The sequence below is a fragment of the Somniosus microcephalus genome, chromosome 5 (genome assembly GCF_052327205.1).
Source record: "Somniosus microcephalus isolate GS21.2 chromosome 5, FLI_Smic_1.0, whole genome shotgun sequence".
Taxonomy (NCBI): domain Eukaryota; kingdom Metazoa; phylum Chordata; class Chondrichthyes; order Squaliformes; family Somniosidae; genus Somniosus; species Somniosus microcephalus.
The window spans coordinates 86,936,877-86,960,602 of record NC_140991.1 but is presented as its reverse complement, the minus strand read 5'-3'; the positions used below and the strand labels follow the sequence as shown (position 1 = coordinate 86,960,602).

Here is a 23,726-nt window from a genome sequence, read left to right as displayed (position 1 = left end):
CCCTTTTCCTAGGGGCACACCAATATGACCGAGTACAAAGAAACTAAACAGCATGGGAATGCTGATGGATTGTCGCGCCTACCGTTGCCAACGGTGGAAGAAGCACCTGCAGTGGATCCTGTGGAGATATTCCACTCAACCATAGTCGAATGTTTACCTGTGACGAATGCAAACATAGAAAAGGAAACGCGAAATGACCCGACACTCTCCAGGGTCTATGATTTAACAGTGAAGGGATGGCCAGCACATGGCGAACCACTGTTGCCAGCATTCTCGCCGAGAAGAGAACAGCTGTCAGTGTGCCGAGGAACCTTGATGTGTGGATCCAGAGTAGTAATTCCACCCAAATTGAAGGATAGAGTGCTCAATGAGCTTCATGAGGGTCATCTGGGAGGGGTAAAAATGAAGAACTTAGCCAGAGCGTTTGTGTGGTGGCCGGGAATCGATAGAGAAATCGAAGAGATGACCAAGAGCTGTACAGGATGCCAGAAGGTCCAAAACGCCCCACAAGCCCCTCTACATCCATGGGAGTGGCCCTCATCTCCATGGCAAAGGGTACACATTGATTTTGCTGGTCCATTTATGGACTCGATGTTTTTAATTGCGGTGGATGCACAAAGTGGCCAGAGGTAATAAAAATGTCCTCAACCACCACAGAAAAAACTATCACAGTCTTACGAACCATATTCGCCAGAAATGGGCTGCCTGAACAGATTTGCTCCGACAATGGACCACAGTTTGTGTCTGAAGAGTTCCGGAGGTTCTTAAAGAACAATGGTGTTAAGCATTACACATCCGCCCCATATCATCCAGCCACCAATGGATTGGCTGAGAGGTTCGTTCAAACATTCAAGAAGGCTATCAAGGCAATGTGTAATGAAGACATACCCCTACAACACAAGGTGGATAACTTCTGGTTTGCCTACCGGAATGCGACACATGCGGTTACCAACCAAACTCCAGCCATGATGTTCTTCAATCGAAGACTAAGATGCCGCTTGGATTTGGTTAAGCCAAACATCAGAAGAGATGTGGAGAACAGGCAGTTTCAGAATATGAATGAAAGGCCAACCAGGAGTTTCAAGATAGGTCAACCAGTTTTGCCCTGGACTACCGCACAGAGAAATGGCAGCCAGGAACGATCTGCACACGGCAAGGACCTCTAATGTATACCGTGGACGTTGGAGAGAGCAATGTAAGACACCATGCTGACCAGATTCTAGAGTCACTGGAAAACGTCAAATCTACACCACGATCCCATACACCTGGTGATGAAACCGAAGTACCAATTGCATCTACCTCAGAATCAGTGATATTGGAAGCAGACGAACCAAACAACGACGTTGATCCCGAATCAGCTTTGCCAGAAGAACCTGATACCCCAAAGAGGCGTTATCCGGACAAAATCAGGAAGCCTCCTCAAAGACTGAATTTATTATTGATTAACTTCAGCTAATGTATATAGCAACTGTAATTGTAAATATGTTATTTAATTATTAATCGAATGTTATGCACTGTTTAGCTAAAAGGGGAGGAATTGTAGTGTATGTACCTTGAAGAAGGAACTATATTCTGCAGCCCCTGTATACTGCAGTACCAGTAGTGACCACCCCTGTATATAAGCCTGTGTAGTAACTTTGTATAGTAGTTCCAGTTTTGTCTCCATTCAGGAAACACCTGTTATAACCAACTTCTGCAGTCCGTGTCTCAATTACACACGGACGTTACAAAATGCCTTTTGGAAGTCCAAATACACTACATCCACTGGTTCCCCTTTATCCACCCTGTATGTTACGTCCTCAAAGAATTCGAGCAAATTTGTCAAGCATGACTTCCCTGTCATAAAACCATGCTGACTCTGTCCTATTAAATTATGTTCATCCAAATGCTCTGTTACTGTTTCCTTAATAATGGACTCCAACATTTTGCCAACCACAGATGTTAGGCTAACTGGTCTATAGTTTCCAGCTTTTTGTCTACTTCCCTTCTTAAATAAGGGTGTTACATTAGCAGTTTTCCAATCTGCCGGGACCTTTCCTGAGTCCAGGGAGTTCTGGAAAATAATCACCAATGCATCCACAATCCCTACCGCCACTTCTCTCAAGACCCTAGGATGTAGGCCATCAGTTCGGGGGGTTTATCCGCCTTAAGTCCCATTATTTTACCGAGTACCATCTCCTTAGTGATTTTAATCGTGTTTAGCTCCCCCCCCCCCCCCCCATTGCCCCCTGTTTGTTCAGTGTTGGGATATTTTTAGTGTCCTCTACTGTAAAGACTGATGCAAAATATTTGTTCAGGGTCTTTGCCATCTCCATGTTCCCCACCACTAGTTTCCCGGTCCCATCCTCTAAGGGACCAACGTTCACTTTAGCCACCCTTTTTCTTTTTATATAGCTGTAGAAACTCTTGCTATCTGTTTTATATTTTTTGCTAGTTTACTTTCATAATCTATCTTCCCTTTCTTAATTAATCTTTTAGTTATTGTTTGCTGGCTTTTAAATGCTTCCCAATCTTCTATCCTCCCACTAGATTTGGCTACTTTATATGCCCTTGTTTTCAGTCGGATACTATCCTTTATTACTTTACTAAGCCACGGATGGCTGTCTTTTCTTTTACTCCCCTTTTTCCTCAGTGGAATATTTTTATCTTGAAAGATGTGAAATATCTCCTTGAATGTAGACCACTGCTCTTGTACCGTCTTACACTTTAATCTGTTTTCCCAGTCCACTTTAGTCAATTCTACTCTCATACCTTCATAGTCTCCCTTTATTTAAGCTCAGTATGCTGGTTTGAGATCCAACTCTCTCACCCGCAAACTGAATTTGGAATTCAACCATATTATGGTCACTCATTCCAAGGGGATCCTTTATTAGGACATTTTTTATTAATCCTGTCTCATTACACAGGACCAGATCTAAGATTGCCTGCCCCCTGGTTGGTTCAGTTACATACTGCTCAAGGAACCCATCCCTAATACACTCTCTGAACTCTTCCTCAAGGCTGCCATGCCCAATTTGATTAGTCCAGTCAATATGAAAGTTAAAATCCCCCATGGTTATAGCTGTTCCCTTATTACAAGCCCCAACTATTTCCTGATTTATACTCCGACCAACAGAGTTGCAACTGTTAGGAGGCCTATAGACTACGCCCACTGGTGACTTTTTCCCCTTATTATTCCTCATCTCCACCCAAACTGTTTCACTATCCTGATCTTTTGACCCAATATCATTTCTGACTATTGCAGTGGTTCCATCCTTGATTAACATAGCAACCCCACCTCCCTTTCCTTCCTGTCTGTCCTTCCTAATTGTCAAATACCCTTGTATGTTTAGTTCCCAGTCATGATCATCTTGCAGCCATGTTTCCGTAATGGCCACCAGATCATACCCATGTGTCGTTATTTGTACCGTCAAGTCGTTTATTTTCTTACGAATGCTGCGTGCATTCAGATAAAGAACTTTCAAATATGTTTTCTGACAATTTATTCCTGCTTTTACCCCCTTTACTACTTTACCATTATACATTCTGTCCCTTCCTGACAAGCTCTGGTTTTTAATTCCCCCACTGCTACCTTGCTCTATTGCCTTCTCCGCTGTCATTTTTATTTTCCGCTCTCTTAAAACCTCCCCCCACTAATTAGTTAAAAGCCCTCTCTACAGCCCTAGTTATTTGATTCGCCAGGACTCTAGTCCCAGCACTGGCCAAGTGAAGTCCATCCCAATGGAACAGCTCTCTCTTGTACCAGTTAGGTCTCAAGAAAACTGCTAGCATTTCAAAGAAAAGTCAGTCAACAGTTTTCACTAAGTCCAGAGGTATTTTGTCACAGTTCTAACACCTTTATGACCTATTTTTGGAACCGTTTTCTCACGTGAAAATGGCTGAACTAATTTTACTTCTAAATTATACACAAAGGGCAGCAACTTAGTACAATATCAGGCTTGTTATGAATTTCTCGAATTTAAGATCTAGTGAAACAAGTATATTTGGTATAATAAAATGCACATTACATAGAATCACATGCAATTATTTCAGTATTAACTGCACAAGAAACATTTAAAAAATGTATTTCTTGAAAGTAAAATCAAGACAAACCAATTTTTCCCCATTTTGGAACTTCCAAAGGCACCACTCCTTTTCCTCTGTGCAGTTGACATATAACAGACAGTATTCATCTTAATTACTCATTAACAGACACTAGTTGTTGTGTATGTACCTTTAAGAAAGAACTTTTACAGCTCCTGTATACTGTAGTACCGGCAGTGACCACACCTGTATATAAAGCCGGAGCAGGCTTCTGTACTTCAGTCTTGAGACTACCCTACTCCAGTAAATACCTGTTGATTGTTAAGTTACAGCATCCGTGTAGTTCTTGGGGAAACATCCTATTTAAAGAATCACGGATCTAACAGTGGCGACGAGTGTCGATTCGAATCTACCTGCAACTCTGCATTTCCCTTCGAGGATTCGCTCCGGGAGGGCGGTGTAAGAAAGTAGAGACCAGAAACACGGGCGTCGACCACGAGCAACCACCCAGTCATCCGGCAGAGAGTGAACATCGCAGCGGAGGCTGTGGAGAGCCGGGCTTGGTTCCCCAGCCACGACGATCAGCAACAGACTGACGACAGGTACAGCGCAGACCCTTCCCGGACAGCGGCGGCTGGAGCCGACCGACGGCAGAGAAAAAGCCGAGCAGTGTGGACGGGGTAAGATAGAGGCTGAAGCGCACAGGGCGCAGCCGGGGGTTGAAAACCGAGCGGCGTCGAGGAAAAACAAAACGGAGAGAGGGTAAAGCAGCAGCCGGGTTCAGGACTGAGCAGCGGAAACGGGAAAGGCGCACAGAAAAAAAAAAAAAAACGCGCAGAGCACAGCCAGAGCTCAATGGCTGAACAGTGTCCGCGGGGGAGAAGAGAGGGCGCGGGAGACGCCATTGAGCCGCGGAGAAGAAGGAAGAGCGCGGGAGACGCCATTTTTAGAAGTCGCAGCAGAGAAGGGCGAGCGCGGGAAGAAAGGAAAGCGCGGGAGACGCCATTTTGTGCCAGCGGAGAAGGGGGGAAAGCGCGGGAGACGCCATTTTTGACAGTTAAATCACACCCAGGGATGCCGAAGAGTGGCAGTATCTCTACGTTCGACAATGAAGTCGAAGATTGGGCGACATATGTGGAACGTATTGAGGTGTACTGCAGGGCGAATGAAGTGCCAGATGCTAGGAAAGCACTGGTTTTGTTAAAGTCCATGGGTGCAAAAACTTATGGGTTACTACGAAACCTAATAACCCCAGAGAAGCCTGTGAATAAGAATTTCGAAAGCATAGTAGAAATCCTACAGGACCACTTAAACCCCACACCGCTGCTGATAGCAGAACGATTTAAGTTCCATAAAAGGAACCAACACAAAGATGAAAGCAATGCTGAGTACTTAACGGAACTGCACAAGCTATCGAAACACTGCCAGTTTGGAGTGGGACTAGCAGATACGTTAAGGGACAAGTTTGTGTGTGGGCTTCAAAGCGAAGTAACCCAGAAACGGCTTCTATCAGAAAAGGATCTTATGCTGGACAAGGCTTTCAGTATGGCAGTATCACATGAAGCAGCCGCAAGGGGCGCTGCAGAGATACAACGGAGACCGCAAGAATATGGCACCAATGAAATGTCCTATGGAACAGGGAAGTGTTATCGCTGTGGCAGAACAACACACGACCAGAAGGATTGTTGGTTCAAGGACCAAGTGTGCAGACAGTGTGGAAAAGCAGGACACATAGCAAGAGTCTGCAGGTCTGGGAAGAAAACCAACAGCAAGAAATCGCCATAGGAGAAGTACAAAAAGGCACACAAGGTGATGGACAGTAGTTCAGACGAACAGAAAAGTGACACAGACTCCGGAAGCAAGGAGCTGGGTTGTCTGAAACTACATAAGGTAACCAAAATGGAGGATCATCAGACTATCTGGGTCACACTCAAGATAGACGGAGTCCAAGTGAAAATGGAATTAGACACAGGATCAGCCCTAACAGTCATAAACCAAAGGGACTACAAGCGGCTATTTTCACATATACCCTTGAAAGCTACAGAGATTGTCTTGAAGACGTACACGGGGCAAAAAGTCTACCCCAAAGGAAAAATAAGGGTGAAAGTGATATACAAAGGCCAGGAAATACCTAAAATGGACTTATATGTATTGCCAGATGGAGGACCACCACTGCTGGGACGTGAATGGATCCGGAAGATACAATTAGGTTGGCATTCCATACAGGCACTGAAGGTTGAGGCCAAAAAGGATGACAACGTCACACCTGGTCGACTGTCAAAAATGCTAACTGACGCAAAAGAAGTGTTCCAGGAGGGACTCGGAACACTAAAAGGCATAACAGCAATGATTAAAATAGAGGAAAATGCAAGCCCAAAGCTTCTGAAGGCCAGACCAGTGCCTTATGCGATCAGACCAGCCGTCGAAGCAGAGCTGGAAGGGTTGGAACGTTCAGGAGTACTGTCCAAAGTAGACTGGAGCGAGTGGGCTACACCCATCATTCCTGTAATGAAGAGGTCATTGAGTAATACACCTGGGGAACCAAAGAAGGTCCGCATCTGTGGGGATTTTAAGGTGACAGTGAACCCAGTCCTTCACATTGTACAATATCCGCTTCCGCGGATTGAAGATATTTTCGCCTCGCTATCTGGAGGGAAACGCTTCACTAAGATTGATCTGGCCCAGGCGTACCTGCAAATGGAGGTAGAAGAAGCCTCGAAACAGTACCTCACGATCAACACTCATAAAGGTCTCTACCAATACAACCGGCTGGTGTTCGGGGTAGCATCAGCTCCGGCTATTTGGCAAAGGGCAATGGAACAAGTCCTGCAAGAGATTCCAGGGACCCAGCGTTATTTGGACGACATCCTGGTCACGGGCGAAAATGACAGTGATCACCTCGCCAACCTGGAGCAGGTGCTCACTAGATTGAAGGAATATGGGCTCCGAGCTAATCGCCACAAATGCGAGTTTTTCCAGAAGCAGATCTCGTATTGTGGCCACGTTATTGATAGAGGGGTTACATAAGTCCCCATAAAAGATTGAGGCAGTAGTCAAGGCTCCAGCACCGGAAAATGTGTCACAACTGAGGTCGTTCCTCGGGCTGGTGAACTACTACCATAAGTTCTTGCCGAATTTGTCTACCATACTACACCCACTGAACACCCTACTGCAAACGGGGGTACCATGGAAGTGGAGTGACGAATGTAAACGAGCTTTCCAGAAGAGCAATGCATTGATCACATCAAAAGAGGTGTTGGCTCATTTCAACCCAGCACTACCAATTCGGTTGGCGTGTGATGCATCACCCTATGGTATTGGAGCGGTGCTGTCGCACAAATTCCCAGACGGGTTGGAGAGGCCAGTAGCCTTTGCGTCTCGGTCACTAACCTCAGCCGAGCGCAACTACGCCCAGATTGACAGGGAGGCCCTCAGCCTAGTATGGGGAGTAAAAAAATTCAACCACTATCTGCATGGGCAGAAGTTCACCTTGCTGACTGACCACCAACCACTTGTCTCCATCTTTAATCCTAAGAAGGGCGTTCCAGTGATGACTGCACAACGGTTACAAAGATGGTCCCTGTTTCTAGGGACGAATCAATATGAAATAGAATATAAAGGCACGAAACAGCATGGAAACGCTGATGGGCTATCGCGCCTGCCACTGCCTACTGTGGAGGAAGCACCAGCAGTGGACCCTATCGAGATATTTTATTCGTCAATAATTGAACGATTGCCAGTAACGAACGCGGATATAGAGAAGGAGACCCGCAATGATCCGACACTGTCTCGGGTGTATGATTTGGTGAGGGGATGGCCAACACATGGCGACTCACTGTTGCCAGCATTCTCATCCAGAAGAGAACAGCTGTCAGTATGCCAGGGGACAGTGATGTGTGGATCCCGAATGGTGATTCCACCCAAATTAAGGGAGAGTGCTAAATGAGCTTCATGAAGGTCATCTGGGAGGGGTGAAAATGAAAAGCCTTGCTAGGGCTTATGTGTGGTGGCCGGGGATCGATCAACAAATCGAGGACCTAACCAAGAGCTGCTCAGGATGCCAGAAGGTCCAAAATGCACCACCACATGCCCCTCTACACCCATGGGAGTGGCCCTCCTCTCCATGGCAATGGGTGCATATTGATTTTGCTGGTCCATTCACGGACTCAATGTTCCTAATAGCAGTGGATGCGCACTCGAAATGGCCTGAGGTGATCAAAATGTCCTCAACCACTACAGAGAAAACAATTGCAGTCCTACGGACCATATTTGCCAGGAACGGCTTGCCAGAGCAGATTTGCTCTGATAATGGACCACAGTTTGTGTCCGAAGAGTTTCGGAAATTTATGAGAAGGAATGGGGTAAGGCATTACACATCCGCCCCGTATCATCCAGCCACAAATGGATTGGCTGAAAGGTTCATACAAACCTTTAAAAAGGCGATAAAGGCCATGTGCGACGATGAAATTCCACTACAGCACAAGGTGGACAATTTCCTATTAGCCTACAGAAATGCGACACATGTAGTTACCAACCAGACCCCGGCCATGATGTTCTTTAACCGAAGGTTGAGATCTCGTCTGGATTTGCTCAGACCCAATGTGCGAAGAAATGTTGAGGATTAACAATTCCAGCACATCAATGAGAAGCCGACAAGGAGCTTCAATGTAGGACAACCAGTCTTGCCCGTGACTACCGAACAGAGAAATGGCAACCCGGAACGATATGCACAAGGCAGGGGCCATTAATGTACACAGTGGATGTCGGGGAGAACATTGTGAGACGCCACATCGATCAGATCTTTGCGTCACAGGAACGAGTCAACCCCATGTCTCGAGTACCTGGGGATGAACCCGACATACCGGTAGCATCTACCTCCGAACCAGTAGCAGTGGAAACCGATGAACTAACCGACGAAAAGGGGCCAGAATCGCCTCCGCACCAAGAACAAGAACCTCAGGAAAGGCGCTATCCCGAAAGGATCAGAAAGCCGCCCCAAAGACTGAATCTATAAATGGACTATTTTCAGTTAATGTTGCACGTTAAAAATGTTAATTGTTAAATGAATGTTATGGTACTGTTAATCTAAAAGGGGAGGAATTGTTGTGTATGTACCTTTAAGAGAGAACTGTTTTACAGCTCCTGTATACTGTAGTACCGGCAGTGACCACACCTGTATATAAAGCCGGAGCAGGCTTCTGTACTTCAGTCTTGAGACTACTCTACTCCAGTAAATACCTGTTGATTGTTAAGTTACAGCATCCGTGTAGTTCTTGGGGAAACATCCTATTTAAAGAATCACGGATCTAACATTAGTAGAGGAGGCAGATTTCCTCTCTGGGTTTATGATTTTGTTATACATAACACATACAGGAAATCTTTCACCCATCAAAAAGTTCGAAGTATTTTTGACTCAGTAATATAAAAAGGTTAAATATGAATTGGATCAAGAAAAAAGGGAATTTTGTTTTTTCATAGATTCCTGAATGCTTAATGTAATGGCAATCATGAGATGATATTTGATATTTGATACCTTTTCTAACTGAACAATGGAAATCCATCTTCATAGAGCAATTGGCATGTTACCATACCAGTAATGATTTCACATGTGTGACATTGTGAAGTAACAGACGATAAAATTATTTATTAAAAGTTATAAATACTCCAATTAATGAGGTCTATTACTTCCATAATTACATGTCAAAAGTTAATGTAAAAGAGTCCATTATATGTGATTTGTTCTCTAAATTGCTGTATTAATGAGAAGGCAAAGATATTTCTGTTACACTTTTAAAAAGCATAAAAATAAATCAGGGTTACCAAAAGATTATATGAAATATTCCTTTCCCAGTTACCAAAAGATTTGGTAACTGGGAATGGAATATTTCATACATAATCTTAACTACCTCATTATTTAGCATTAATTATGTGAGATGTGTGTGTGCCTTTTAAAGGTTATGAAGGTTATCAATTAATCTCACTTCTATGCTATTCTATAAAATATTGATAATTTGTCCTAAATCACCTTGGGTCATTACCTTTCAGGAAATGCTGCACAGGCATAATTAATTTTTCTCCAGTAGAATTATTGGAACACACTGAAGCATTGGAAGCACTGCAGAGAACTACAAAGCTGATCCCTAGTATTAGAGGTCGGAGTTTTGAAGAAAGACTGGTGAAACTTGGGCTTTTCAGCCTTGAAAGGAGGCATCTGAGAAATGATCTTAGAGATACATAAAACTGTAAATGGTTTGGAGAAGGTAAAGCTGGAAAAATATTTTAAATTAGACTGCGAGTAGAAGACAAGGAGTCACAGTAAGTGTCAAATTTAAGAGGGATATCAGGAAGCTTTTCCTCACACATAGTGATCATTACATGGAATGGACTCCTGGACAGAGTACTGGAGGTACTCACGTCACCAGGTGGTATACTTGTATAGTGCTACATGATGGCAGCTACTGCTTTTATGCTTTTCCACACCCCATTAGTGCTGGGAGTCAACTTCTTACCACATTTACTGATCTCAGAATGTAGAACCGTGAACATTAAAGACTCCTCTGAAACCCTCCCTCATGGCTGTCTGTATTAGGTTGAAGCTAGCTCCAATAGCAAGATCCAACTTATCAGCAACAGATTCTACTGCCGTGTGTATGGAGGCCAGTGACTGCTCAACACAGTCCATGGGGTCAATTTTAACTCGGGTGCGGGGAATTGTCGGGTTCCCCGAATTTGGTGTTTCCCACACGAATCTAAATGGATCTGCAAGATTGATGCAATTTTAACTCAATTGGCCAATTGATTTCCAACGTGTGGGAACCCTTGGCAATTGAGTATTTCCAGTCAGAAAGACACAGAATATGACGTAATTATTGCTGCTGCATTGAGGGTCTGCAACAAGCCTTGCTTCTTCTGCAGGCTGCCAACCTTTTGGCATTTGCTGATGCCATTCTGCTTCCAGCTCAGTGTAAGAGAAAGACCGAGGTCTGCACCCTGCTTTGATGACGTTGCCCTGCAGGCTTTAGTGGAGGGAGCAAGAGCTCACAAGGAGGTGCTCTTCCCTTCATCAGGGAGGAAGATGCCTCCCCAGCAGACAAAGGCTGCGTGGCTGCAAGTGGCAGAGGAGGTCAACTCCTTATCGGCTACCCGCAGAACCTGGATACAGTGCAGGAACAGATTTGGAGAACTGGAAAAGTGAGTATGAAGTTCCCATCACTCTCAATCTGATCTCCATTGCTTCTCCTCACCAGCACTCAGCTTTAGCAATCTCTTCCTCCACATCCCACTTGACACTGACATCCATGCACCTTTACCCATTCCCTCTCTCTCTATGCTCACATTCACCTAACTATTCGACTATGCAGCCCTCACACGCCCTATCACTCTGATGCTATGAAAACAACTGACAACACACAGGGATGGCCCTTGGTCTTGCCACCTCACTCCATCTTTGTCTCCTTCTAAGCATCTATGCTATGGATTCTCTACACTCACTCCTTCATTCTCACTCAAACTCCACTTGTCTCCCTCATTGCAGGAAAAGAGAGCTCACAATAAAAGAGAACGAGTGAGGACAGGAGGAGGGCCACCATCAGTAGCCCACCTCACCCTCTGGGAGGAGGCGATCCTGGAGATCGTAGGAGTGGAGGATGAGGCGCAAGTGGGGGACGGACAGACAGGTGCATCACAGCAAGCTGGTGACAGAATAGTTTTCCATCTCTCCCATTAACATTGCATGAGTCGCTGATAATGATTCTGAAGCTATAACAGATGGACCGAAGATCATCTGCAATATGCAATGTGCATGTAACCTTGACCTCACATCTCTAACTCTTTCCTTTACTCCCCCACAGGACCATCGAGAGCCCCCGTCCCCACTGTCCAGGAGGAAGAGCCTGAGCTTCCAGACTCCTCAGAGGAATCTGCAAGCTCTGAGGGCGCAGCATCAGCAGAATTCAGCGCACCCAGCACCAGCACAGACACTCACACCTCGGTGGGATGTTCAGGACATAGAGTAGTGTTGTCACCAGGTGTATCACAGCTCACAAGTGAGCATCAGCAGATTGTGGAGACAGGGACAGCAGTGGAGAGTGCTTGTCAGAGGGCGCAGGACTCTGCCAGCTCAGCTCAGCTGAATGTCGACCCTCTGCCTCTGGATCCATCCATAAGCTCAGCGGGGCAGGAACTCCAGGAACAGATGCAGGAGTCTCTGGCAGGTTTTGTCTCCAGGGTCGATGCGAGTGTGGAGCGAATGGAGGAGTCCATAGCGAACATGAGCAGAGCGCCTTTGTGGAGTCATTGGCGCATGAATGCATCACCATGGAAAGGATGGCAACCTCCATGGAGGAGATAAGTTGCCAGGGTATGGAAAACATGGTGAGTGTTCTGAATAGAATGACATCTCTTGAGGAGCGATGGGCATCTATTGAACAGAGAAACCAGACCTTCATGGAAGTCCTTCTGAGTCGGACTGCCAGTGCAGATACGGGTCCCCATGGCCCCCAGATGTGCAGCAAGGTGCTCTCAAGCCACTTCCAAGTGCTGGCCCCTTCTGGCCTGTGCAGCTTCAGGTGGGTGAGCAGCAGCCTGGCGCTCCTGTTGCTGCTGCTGTTGTTCCTGGTTCTGCTGGTGCCGCGGCTGGTGTTCGAGCTCATCTAATGCCCAGAAGGGAAGGAAGTAAATGGCTCCCATGCTTCTGGTATATGCCTCCGTTGAGGAAGCGCTGAGTGAGGGTGGTGAGCGGCGTTTCCCCAGGAGGTCACACTGGAGATGTGTGTGAGGCTCCAACCTTCCACAGGTGTGGTTAAGCTTGGTAAAAGTTGCCCCAGGCCTGAAACAACAAAGTCCTGCCACCTGAAAATGATGACTGATCAAATCTCCTCTTTAATGGTTGACCTACAGCTGATAGTCAGCAAGCCAATAGTGCTCACGCCAGGTTTCACAGGCGTGATCCCCACCAGGCGTGTTTTACATGGGAAAAGGGTTAAACAGGCAAGGGCCTGTTAAAATGGGATTATAAAGGCCAATTAGCGCTGTTTAAGGGCCCTAAAGACCTATTGCAGGCAGGACTGATTCAGGACCAGACACGCCTGGGTTAAAATGGCTAGGTGTCGGGAACCAGGCCCGGGGGGGGGGGGGTCCCGACCCCCAGGTTTTGTGATTTTAACCCCCCCCCACACGCCTCAAAGCCCGCCTCAGGGCCGAGTTAAAATCGACCATGTGTTCTAATAATCTCCACTAAAATGTAGACCCACTAAGTTCTGTATCGGGAGATAATTCACAAGGGGCAGGCAGGATGTCAGATCTCTTACTGATTCCCTTCAACCCCCATAACTCTGCTAGTGCTGCACCACCAATGTCCTGTGCTTCACCATATGCTTCCTCATCCAAATAACTATACATTTGTCACAAGAGGTCTGCATCGGAGATAGTGCTCGCTTAAAATGTGTATGGTGATAATTGCTGCTCCACTGACTCTCCTCCCTGGATGTGTGTTGCAGAACACTAGGGTTTCCCTTGCTCTGAACAGAGCAGATGAGATATTATGAATGCACTGTATATTTACACAGTTATTGTATTGTTATTACATGAACTATTAAGCACCTGTGCTCAGTGTCTAAGGATATATGATTAACATATGTGGCATACCAGATGTCCAACCTCATTGGACCGTTCTCCCTATTCATTGTACAATTCCGTATCCTACTGAAGTTAATCGCATCTCCTCAGATGTTCCACCACATGTTCTGTTGGCTGCTCTCCAATTATGTGATGTTAATTTTAAACATTACAGTAGCGTGAATTAAAATGTGTGATTTGGTACGTTGACATTTATTCATGTTTTTGAGATAGTAAAGCACTTTTGCATCGCTCATCATTATATCCATCCTCTGTTGCTACTTTACAGTAATATTCCTAGATTGCCTGTTTTGAAGTTCCAGAATTAATTCCAGCTCTGCATAATGGTCAAGCCAAAAAGGTTTGGTTTCTCCATGTCACGATTTATGAAGATTTCCACAGCCTTTCAGCAAAATGGACTGAATTTTGACTATAAGCAGTGCTTGATAAATGTTTTTTTTTGTAATTTCTACTGATTAACTGCCCAAGGAATTTGAAAGAAACATTACAGGTGCACTCTAAAATGGCCATTTTTCTGTTGCAAAAGTGGGGGCATGAAAATGATCACATCAAAATCACTCTCAGGCTATTTGGTAAACAGAATATTATTTCTCCCCCCTCCCCACGCCCAAAGATAAAAATATAGACCTGGTTATTAATTATGAACAAAAGGCAAATCTATTACCCTTAATAGGTTAAAGCTCGATGACTTGGAATTTGCGGTCAGCGGCAAAGCGATGGCAATTGCCGCTGGCCTCAAAGAAAGCTGCCCACAAAAATTTTGCGATCTTTGTGGTGGAAACTTTAGCTTTCTCGATCTTAATTTGATTGTAGTGCTGCAAGAAGGGGACCCCCAGCATGGATTAGCAGTGATATCAAAAAACTGTCCAAACAGCCAATCACATTGAAGAATTCTCTCAGACAGCAAACCAGGAAATTAAAAGCACTGATCATCATTTGACTTTTTTAAATTTTTGCAGAAAGCGAAATAAAGATTGGGGCATACACAAAGGGTTAAGGTAGAAGCTGAAATGTCAAACAAATTTAAATAAAAATTAAAAAGATTATCTAAAAAAAAACTAGTAATTTTTATTGTAAGAGAAATTTGACATTCCACAAATGTAAAATTAGATTTTCAGGGCCAAAACGGTTGTTCAGCAGTCAATAGACTGCTAAAACCCCAGTTACACCTATTCCAACAAGGTTTAACTTTTTATGGGGCATTTAACAGTGATACTAGAACGTAAAAGCTTACGTTTTCATCAGTTCAAGTGATTTCACGGATTGCCAGCTATGGGGAGTTTCACAGCGCAGCCTGTGGCAGAGCGAGGAATAACTGACCGCAACCTCAGGATTTCCACATTTAGATGCACATGCTCTAAATCCTGAAGTCACAGTCAGTTTCAGAGGGGTAATGACGGCAAACACTGACAGTTATCCGACCAATTATCTATTTTTTCCCCTTGTAATTTACTCCCATCCTTTTGTGATTCATGCGTTAGTGTTGTTCCATGGGGACCAGCAGCCCTCCAGTATGTCACATAAGTGGCCATTCTTTGTGTGAACCAAGATAATTAATGGCATGCTATACAAATAAATAAATCTCTGATTTAGAAAGTTATTCCTGTCTCGATTCACACAAAGAATGGCCACTTGTGTGAAGTACTGGAGGGCTGATGGTCAATGTTCCCTATAATTTTTTTTGGTGCGCGGCCCCTTTAAGGGGCTGTGCGGCCCAATCAAACTACCACGCATGTGTGGTTTTCTCACTGAGAAACCGGCAAGCGGCTTGTGTGGGAGCTTCAGACAGCTGTGCAGTCCCACAGATAAAACGGGAACATTGCTGATGGTCCATATTTTTCATTCTGGACATGAAATGTTCAACTTTTCAGCTCTGTATGTTTCACTATGGCACTGTATAAAAGTCTGGTGTCAGTGTCAGAAAGGGGGTTGGAATACTAAAGTTACCAAGTAATAATCCAGTTGATCAGACCCCAGCTGAAGCATGTTGTTCAGTTTTGGGCACCGAACCTCAGGAAACAAACAGGCAAGAAATCAGTTTCTTCTGGATCCTGGTGACAAATGCAGAGGGAAGGACAAAGTGACCAGACAGTACCAAAGTACCAGCTAGTTTAAGGTCAACTCTCTATCCTAGAAGGAAAGCATATGGAATATTTCTGCCAAATGTCCAAAACAAGGGATGACCCTTGTCTCCAGCCCAGTCCACTTCAGCCAGGCATCTCCATCAGGGCTCAGGTAAATTCCCAAATACAACAGGTAGGTGGTGCTCCCACTGAAAGCAGAGAGCTCCTATGACGGGGAGTTTATCTGCCACTGGCCTACTCAAAGTCCAGAGCACTTATTCCAGTTGAATCTAGTGGAAGTACACTTGCTGGCAGTCAGCAGGATTCCTTACCAAAAGGAGAACGTCATCTGCATAAGCTGAAAGGGTGGCATCCATGCCCAGCCCACAAAGAAGCGGTCCCAACAGACTCTTGCACAAGAGGTGCAGAAAAGGCTCTGTGCAGATCAAATACTGGCTGGATATGGAGTCCCCCTGGCACACTTCTCTCCCAAAGCAAAGGGGAGTGAGACACAAAGATGCAATAACTTCCAAAGTCAAATCCAGGCAATAAAATGCATCCCAAACCTGAACACCTGCAGAGTTATGAACAGGTATTCGTGATCCCACCTGTCAAACATCTTCTCCTGATCTAGGGAAAGGCACTCAACAGACCAGCACTCTGTGAATGATAGATCAGATGTTATCGTTGATGCAACTGCCCAAGACGGTGTAGACCACCAGGTTGGTCAACTTAGGCCAACAATGAGTCAAAGGCAGATAGGCATGGCCCAGGCAAACATCTTATAGCCCATGCTGAAGAGGGAGACTGGGCACCAGTTTTTCCAAGTGCCACAGATCCTTCTTAGATAGCAGGGCAACGATCACCCTGTACCAAGAAAGAAGCATCTATATGGTCACCAGTGCAGGACGTTCCAGGACGCCCAGTGAAACTTCATAGTCAAACCACTGATGTCCAGGGCTTTATTCTGGGACCACTGATGGAGGGTGCCTGACAGCACCCTGGTGGTTAGTGAAGCTTCAGGCCATCTGACATTCCTTGGGCTGAACAAGGCAGATCCCTCCACAAAGCTCTGCAGGCATCCTTACTGGTCAAATCCAGGCTAAAAATGGGCCTTAATGCAAAGACTTTGCTGTTAATCCCCCCACACAAATGAGGGCCAGTTCAGAAGAGGGCACCTTGAAGTCAACCTGTCCGCTGGAGAAGCACACCAGTACCCTTAACAGATTTGCTGTCCTCCTCTTCTATTGTACCAAGTGCGTCTGGACCAGTCGTACGTCTGGTTCATTCGCCTCACAAACTGCATCAAGAGGACCAGTCACTACAGCTGATTGGGCTCCACCCCGATTCCCAGGTTGAGGGCTTCCCCACAGGTCACTTTAATGGTGTTGCATCGGGGCGAGGGGGAGGGGGAGGGGGAGGGATCACGATAGCAGCCCCTCCCTTCCTGGGGCAATGTATCCTGGTCGGGTCAGGTCATCAACCAAGGCACCAAATCCCCCAGGAACGAGGCCCAAGGTCAGGGTAAATAGACCTATCCCTTTCCTGCCACTGTCACCCTATCCAGCCAAAGGGCCGAAACCATTCACTTCAGCAATCAGGTTGAGTAAATCCTGGGAGAGGGCTGGCAAGACTGGGGCACAGGTGGATGGTGAGAAGTCAATCCCCCTGGTGTCTAGGATGCAGGACCCAGTCCTTGTTTCTTCCCTTCATTCTCAGGTTCATTCTGACCAGAATCCTCAAGAATTGGAATCACTTCTGGCAGGGGATTCATTCGCAGGATGTGGGCTTCGCTGGCAAGGCCAGCATTTATTGCCCATCCCTAGTTGCCCTTGAGAAGGCAGCGGTGGGACATCTTCTTGAACCGCTGCAGTCCATGTAGTGAAGGTACTCCCACATAACTATTAGGTATGGAGTTCCAAGGTTTCAGCCCAGCAATGATGAAGGAACTGTGATATTTGCGTAGATAAAAAGGGGGGGGGGGGTGGAGCAGGCTTCGTTGGAATGCCAAGAAGTTCTTCTATTCCCAGACAGTTTTTGACCTCTGAAATAGATTGCCTGAACTTGCAGTGCGTGTCACCTCCTCTGCGAGAACCTGCAGAGTGATGTCAGTCTATAGTAGCGTCCTTGTAGCATTCAGTCTGCCTGCCAGTTTCACTTTGCAGCTCTGAATCAAATTCCATACAGTCAAAGTTCACCTTCCCTTTAGAGGGGCAGGCTGGCTTTAAATGGCACTGCATTTCAAGATTGTCTCAAAATATTTTTATATCAAAAATATGCTCACATAAGCTGATTTAAAATGAACTTAGTCCAAATGTTACAATTAAATGGGGTGTGGAAAAATACCAAAAAGGCAGGTAAATTGTTTTACAATGAAAGAAAAACTGCTGTGGTATCTCAAAGAAAGAAATGTTTCACAGAAAAGAACAAAATCTAAAAATAATTCCCACGGAATTGGCACCCCACGTCACATTAGAATACTGGGCTGCAGTGTGTTCCGACTGTTCTCTCACTCGTGAGAAAGACCTCCAGGTTATTTTACTGTCCCAGTTCGGTTTCCTCTTTAGAGGAAATATTATTTTGCAAAGTAACATTTCATGTTTTTACCTATGCCATTATAACATCAGAGTCACTATTCCATTAAGAAATCACGGGTCATATCTAAATCCGTGCCCACCCATTTTCCCATAAATCTACTTCAAATCTAGTTGCCCCATAATTCTGTTTAACTGGCTTCAGCTGCCATTTATAAGTCTCAAATGGATGAACAGCCTGAAGCTTATGAATGGGCTACAGAACCTTCCAACCTCATTCCCATCATAGAAACCAGTAATGTGAAAGCACTTCCAATAAAACCAAAAAGTACTATTTGGCTTCTGGCAATGACATCATACAGCCGCCAGCTTGCAATGTCTCAATGAAAATAGAGACTGCGGCAGCTTTTTTTTCTGCTTTAGCTTTTCATCCGCTGAAGTGCACAGATCATTCATGCCCCATCAGTTCTAGTCACTGTTTTACTTTTTTTCTTCTTTCTTCCCTTACTAACCGTTTGTTTCAAAAAGTTCACCTCAGCAGGCTTGTTACTACAAAATGTGACTTGTATCCCCCCCAAATATTTCAGGTTCTTTTCAGGCATATTTATATAATTGTACCAAAGATCTTTCATACAATTTAAATAGCTAGCTGCTGGATATAGACCTGCTATGAAAGCAGATTAAAATATTAATTTGAATTCAAATCCTTTATTTTTGCATTTTCCATGTCCAATTTTCTCCTGGAGGGACTAACTCATGCGTGGGTAAAATTTCATAGGCACCTCAGTACCTCACTAAAGTGGCCATTCTTCACCGAGACTCGACAGTCGGCAACAGTAGGCTATTCAATCATACGACAGCTCTTGCGCTTAAGATAAAATATTTTATCTAATAGGGAGTCAATACAGAACAGAAACTGAGAGTAATTTCATGAAAGGTGATTAAAACTCAACATAAGTCCCCCTACACACAGTAATAGTAGAAAGCTGCACGAGCATTTCAAAATCAATGATAGACACACACACATTGCAAATTGTTAGTCAGTTTCAAAAATTTAGCTCAAAGCTCTACTTTCTTTCACTTGTACATTGTCACAGACACAAAAAAAAACTTGTCTGGCTGAAGTTCAGACCACAATAAAAGCTAGAATGGAAGCATTCAATGGAGCATAAAGCTCTGCAGGGCGCAATTTGTGTTATCCAGTCTGTCCACATACCATGCACTGGCATGGAAAATAGCAGCTAAATCTAGTTTCTAATAAGGGACCTGATGCAGAATGGCAGCATATTGTTTCACACCCACAATTTTCCAATGCCGACTGTGGAGAGAAGAAATGAAAAGGAAAATACGAGGAAAGGGAGAGAGGGTCATTATGGGCCACCCTAATGCAATTCCTGGTCATCACTGATACAATGGCACAATTAAGTGCCTGGTAACAAGTCTCCTACCGATTCTCTCAACTAAGAATGGCACTTGGTGCAAAGAAACCGTAAAAACAGAAGGCTAAGAAATAAACTTTAAAAATGGAGTTAAATAACAGAACATTCTTCCATTTTGAGCTGCATTTTATTTAGATTTCAGTGCCAGTTTCTTTTAAAATGAATCCCCCTTCAGCACATCACATCTCTTTGCCATTGGAATGACCATGTGCTGCTTGGAAATAAGCGCATAATAAATCAAACTCCCAATATCCAATTTATATACAAATAAGAATGCACACCCAGTAGAAACAGCAATATTACTCCCATCGAGGCATCAAAGGTTGTATTAGACAATCATTCCCATGAATGTGTCCTCATTGACAGTTGCAAGGATCCCAAGTGAAAACTAGTTTGACAGCCTCGTTTCACCTGTTTGTGGATGTCAATCAACACCACAAAATTGCCCAGAATTCAGTACTAAATTTGCAATCTCTGCAAACATCACTCTTTTGTTTTAATGGAAGCACTTCTACAAAACGTATTGCTGTGACAGGAATGAGGATGGGAGGATCTGCATTTAGAATTATTTCATTTTCTTTCAAAATGTCTGCAAGGCCAGCAGGTGTGAAAAAAAGTATTACATTGGTTTTGTATGGGTGAGACTGGGGTACATATCATTATAGGGCAGAGTAGAAGGAGCTTTGTTCTGTATTTGGATCAGTGCCAGAGAGCTTTCACATTTCTAGTTACACGGATGGGAATGAGATTGGGTGAATGAGGTTGGAAGGTTCTGCATTTGGACTGAACTGGGAGCAGACACTGGAGGACAATAATAAAAATTTGTTCCATTTCTTGTGCTCCAACATCCCTCACTTCAACAAAGATTTCAACAAGGTATATAAAAGACAAATAAAATCAAACAAAGGGAAACGGCCAGCATCCAGAAACAATGAACTCTTCAAAATTATTAAAATGATTAACTTAAACTCCTAAATATTTGAAATTCAATAATTTCAAGCCTTCCAAACATCAATTGACCCAGCTAAGAGGCAGGAGAGCACAACATTTACAACCTGTCAAAAACACTCCATTATGATTACAGCAAACTTCACATCTTTCAGCAGGAGGTTTAAAGACTTGAGTCAATCAGTGGACAAGCACAGTCAATTGTGCTGGTTCAATCAGTGCTTCCTCTTCAATTTTTGACAGCGCAGGAACAAGTACTGCATCACACATAGCAGAATCTCTCAGCTGCAAGATACTGTGCACCCCAGCAGGATGCACACCAATGTTAGAGGAGTCTCATTAAACAGTATAGTACTTCAGTAGTATAGATCTTCAAACTAAAATTACACAGGTGACATACTTTAAACTGCATTGTATTTTATACCATCGCTATGAACATTGGTATTCTTCACATTCTGTCAGTTTGGCTCAGTTGGTATTACTCTTTTTGGAGTTAAGGTTGTGGGTTCAGGTTCTGCTCAAGGAATTTGAGCATGTAGTCAAGGGCAGGTGTGCAAGTATTTTTGCCATTATAGGCCACTTAGATGCATTCCATCAAACTCGAGGAGGGGCAGACACAGAAAAAGTTTAAATCCATTTTCCCATCAATTTGAATCAAGTTGTTGATCTAACAGATCTAGGTGTTCTTCTACCAATCAGACAACAGCATTAAGCACAGCCCTTTCCAAGATTTCAACCCAAAAAATTCAAAGACAGACCAACAAATAAGAAGTACAAGTGCAAAGTAGGACACCAAAAGCCTTGCATTTATACAACACTCCGTCATGCAGGAAGCTCAGCTAAAGCACTGATGCTGCATTCTAACCCATACAAAGTCTTACTCTCCCATCATCCCCATGTCCAATGACCTACATTGGCTCTCTGACCAACACCTCAATTTTAAAATTCTCATCCTGGTGTTCAAATCCCTCCATGGCCTCGCCCCGCCCCATCTCTAATCTCCTCTAGAACATAGAAACATAGAAAAATAGGAGCAGGCGTAGGCCATTCAGCCCTTCAAGCCTGCTCCGTCATTCAATATGATCATGGCTGATCCTCTATCACAATACCATATTCCCGCTCTCTCCCCATACCCCTTGATGCCTTTTGTGTCTAGAAATCTATCTATCTCCTTCTTAAATATATTCAGTGACTTGGCCTCCACAGCCTTCTGTGGTAGAGAATTCCACAGGTTCACCACCCTCTGAGTGAAGAAATTTCTCATCTCAGTCCTAAATGTCCTACCCCGTATCCTGAGACTGTGACCCCTCGTTCTACAAGCGCCAAGAACTCTGCATTCCTCCAACTCTAGACTGTTTTGAATACCCCACTCCCTTCGGCCCTCCATTCCCAGCTGTGCCTTCAGCCATCTCAGCCCCAAGCTCTAGAATTCCTTCATGATCCTCTCCGTCTCTCCACCACTCTCTCTTCCTTTAAGACCCTCCTTAAAAACTTACCTCTGAACAAGCTTTCAGTCACCTGCCCCACTATCTCCTCCTTTGTCTCAGTGTCACTTTTTGTCATATTACAGTCCTGTGAAGCACCTTGGGACATTTTCTTACATTCAAGTTGTTAGTATACCTGAGTTCTCACCCCCATTATATTACCAGGCATCGGACTGCTCGGACCACTTTCAATCCTCAATGCATCCCAGACCATCCTCTCTCACAGCCCACTCCTTTCCAAGTGCTAATCCCAGGATCCAGCATCTTTCTTCTTCCTGGCCAAGCTTTCAATGCCAAACCACAGTTTCCCACTCACTTGCATGATGCACCAGCTCCTGGACACCATGAATCCACTACCCAACTTTGAATCAATATATACTGGCAGGACCATCTTGCTGCAAAGTGTCTGTTGTTCAGGACAAATAATACTGTACATGTGATCAGTTTGTTTCTTTATTCACCATATTTGATAAAAATATATTTACAAAAACCACATACAATCATGCATATCAAGCAGAAAAATACCAGTTGGGAGCAGAATCGTAACTTATTACGAAGACCGACCCCAGAGGGTCATGACCTATTGCATATACAATTAAAAAACACTAATTACAGAAATACCTGCATTAGTAAACCTACCTTTCTGCAATATGTAATCCATGTCCAAATGATTTTTTTTTTAAACCACGAAAGAATATATTCGTACTTAACAAAAGCCTAAGAAAGGCAGCAGGAAATGTTCTGACTGAAATGAAGTGCAATAAGCACAAAACTGTTAATTGATCTTTTAACTTAACTAAAAAATCAAATGGAAGATTTAACAATAGAGCTTGACTTTTTTTTTTAAATGAGACACTATATACTTTAACCCATGTAAAGTGATTTTTTCAGGTAGATTTTCTGAATTAAACCAATGCATTTTGCATACAAGTCCCAAAATTAAAATTGTATAGAGCCAATTTTTTTTGAAATGCAAGAATCATTTCTGATTACTTAAGAGTACAACTGAAAAGCACACTATTTATAAGGACTAATTCAGTGGAAGAGCAGTTTGTGCTTACTGACACATCCATCTACCAGCAGTCAATAATGTTTAAAATTTCCTAAGCTTGCAGGCCCGATGGGAGTCCCTGCCAACCAGACTATGCAATCTGTGCTTATGATGTGCGTAGACACAAGGAAAACATACTTAGACCATGACAAAGACTGATTACATCGTGGAGAAAAACAATCACAAATGCAATTATGTTGTAATTTTAATCCAAACCATTCCATCAGTGACCAGCTGCTTTTAAATGTAGGTGGGCAGCACTTACCACATACTCAAACACAAGAGTCAGGGTTTCCTTGGTGTGAATGATGTCATGGAGCAGGACGATGTTAGCATGTTTCAGCCCTTTCAACAAGGAAGCTGCAAAGGAATGAAAAGGGAACTCTTAAGAAGTGATTATAGTTAGACTTGGCAGAGACAATCTATCACTGGCCAAAAGCCTCGGGTGCCAGCAATTCATTTCAAAACAACGTAACCAACAGTGAACTAATGTATTAAATAGATTAAATATATATATATATATTTTTAAAACACATTCTGGATGGCCA

The 23,726-nt window shown here is 44.1% G+C and overlaps 1 protein-coding gene across 7 annotated transcripts in view; it reads right to left on the bottom strand.

Moving 5' to 3' along the window:
• Positions 1 to 23,726, bottom strand: part of cdk14 (cyclin dependent kinase 14) — an 845,377-nt gene that overhangs the window by 545,396 nt on the left and 276,255 nt on the right. For all 7 annotated transcript variants that reach the window (XM_085987941.1, XM_085987948.1, XM_085987945.1 and 4 more), the window contains one exon: positions 23,444 to 23,538. In XM_085987941.1, the coding sequence (XP_085844067.1) occupies positions 23,444 to 23,538 (95 nt within the window). The remainder of the gene's footprint in view (positions 1 to 23,443; positions 23,539 to 23,726) is intronic.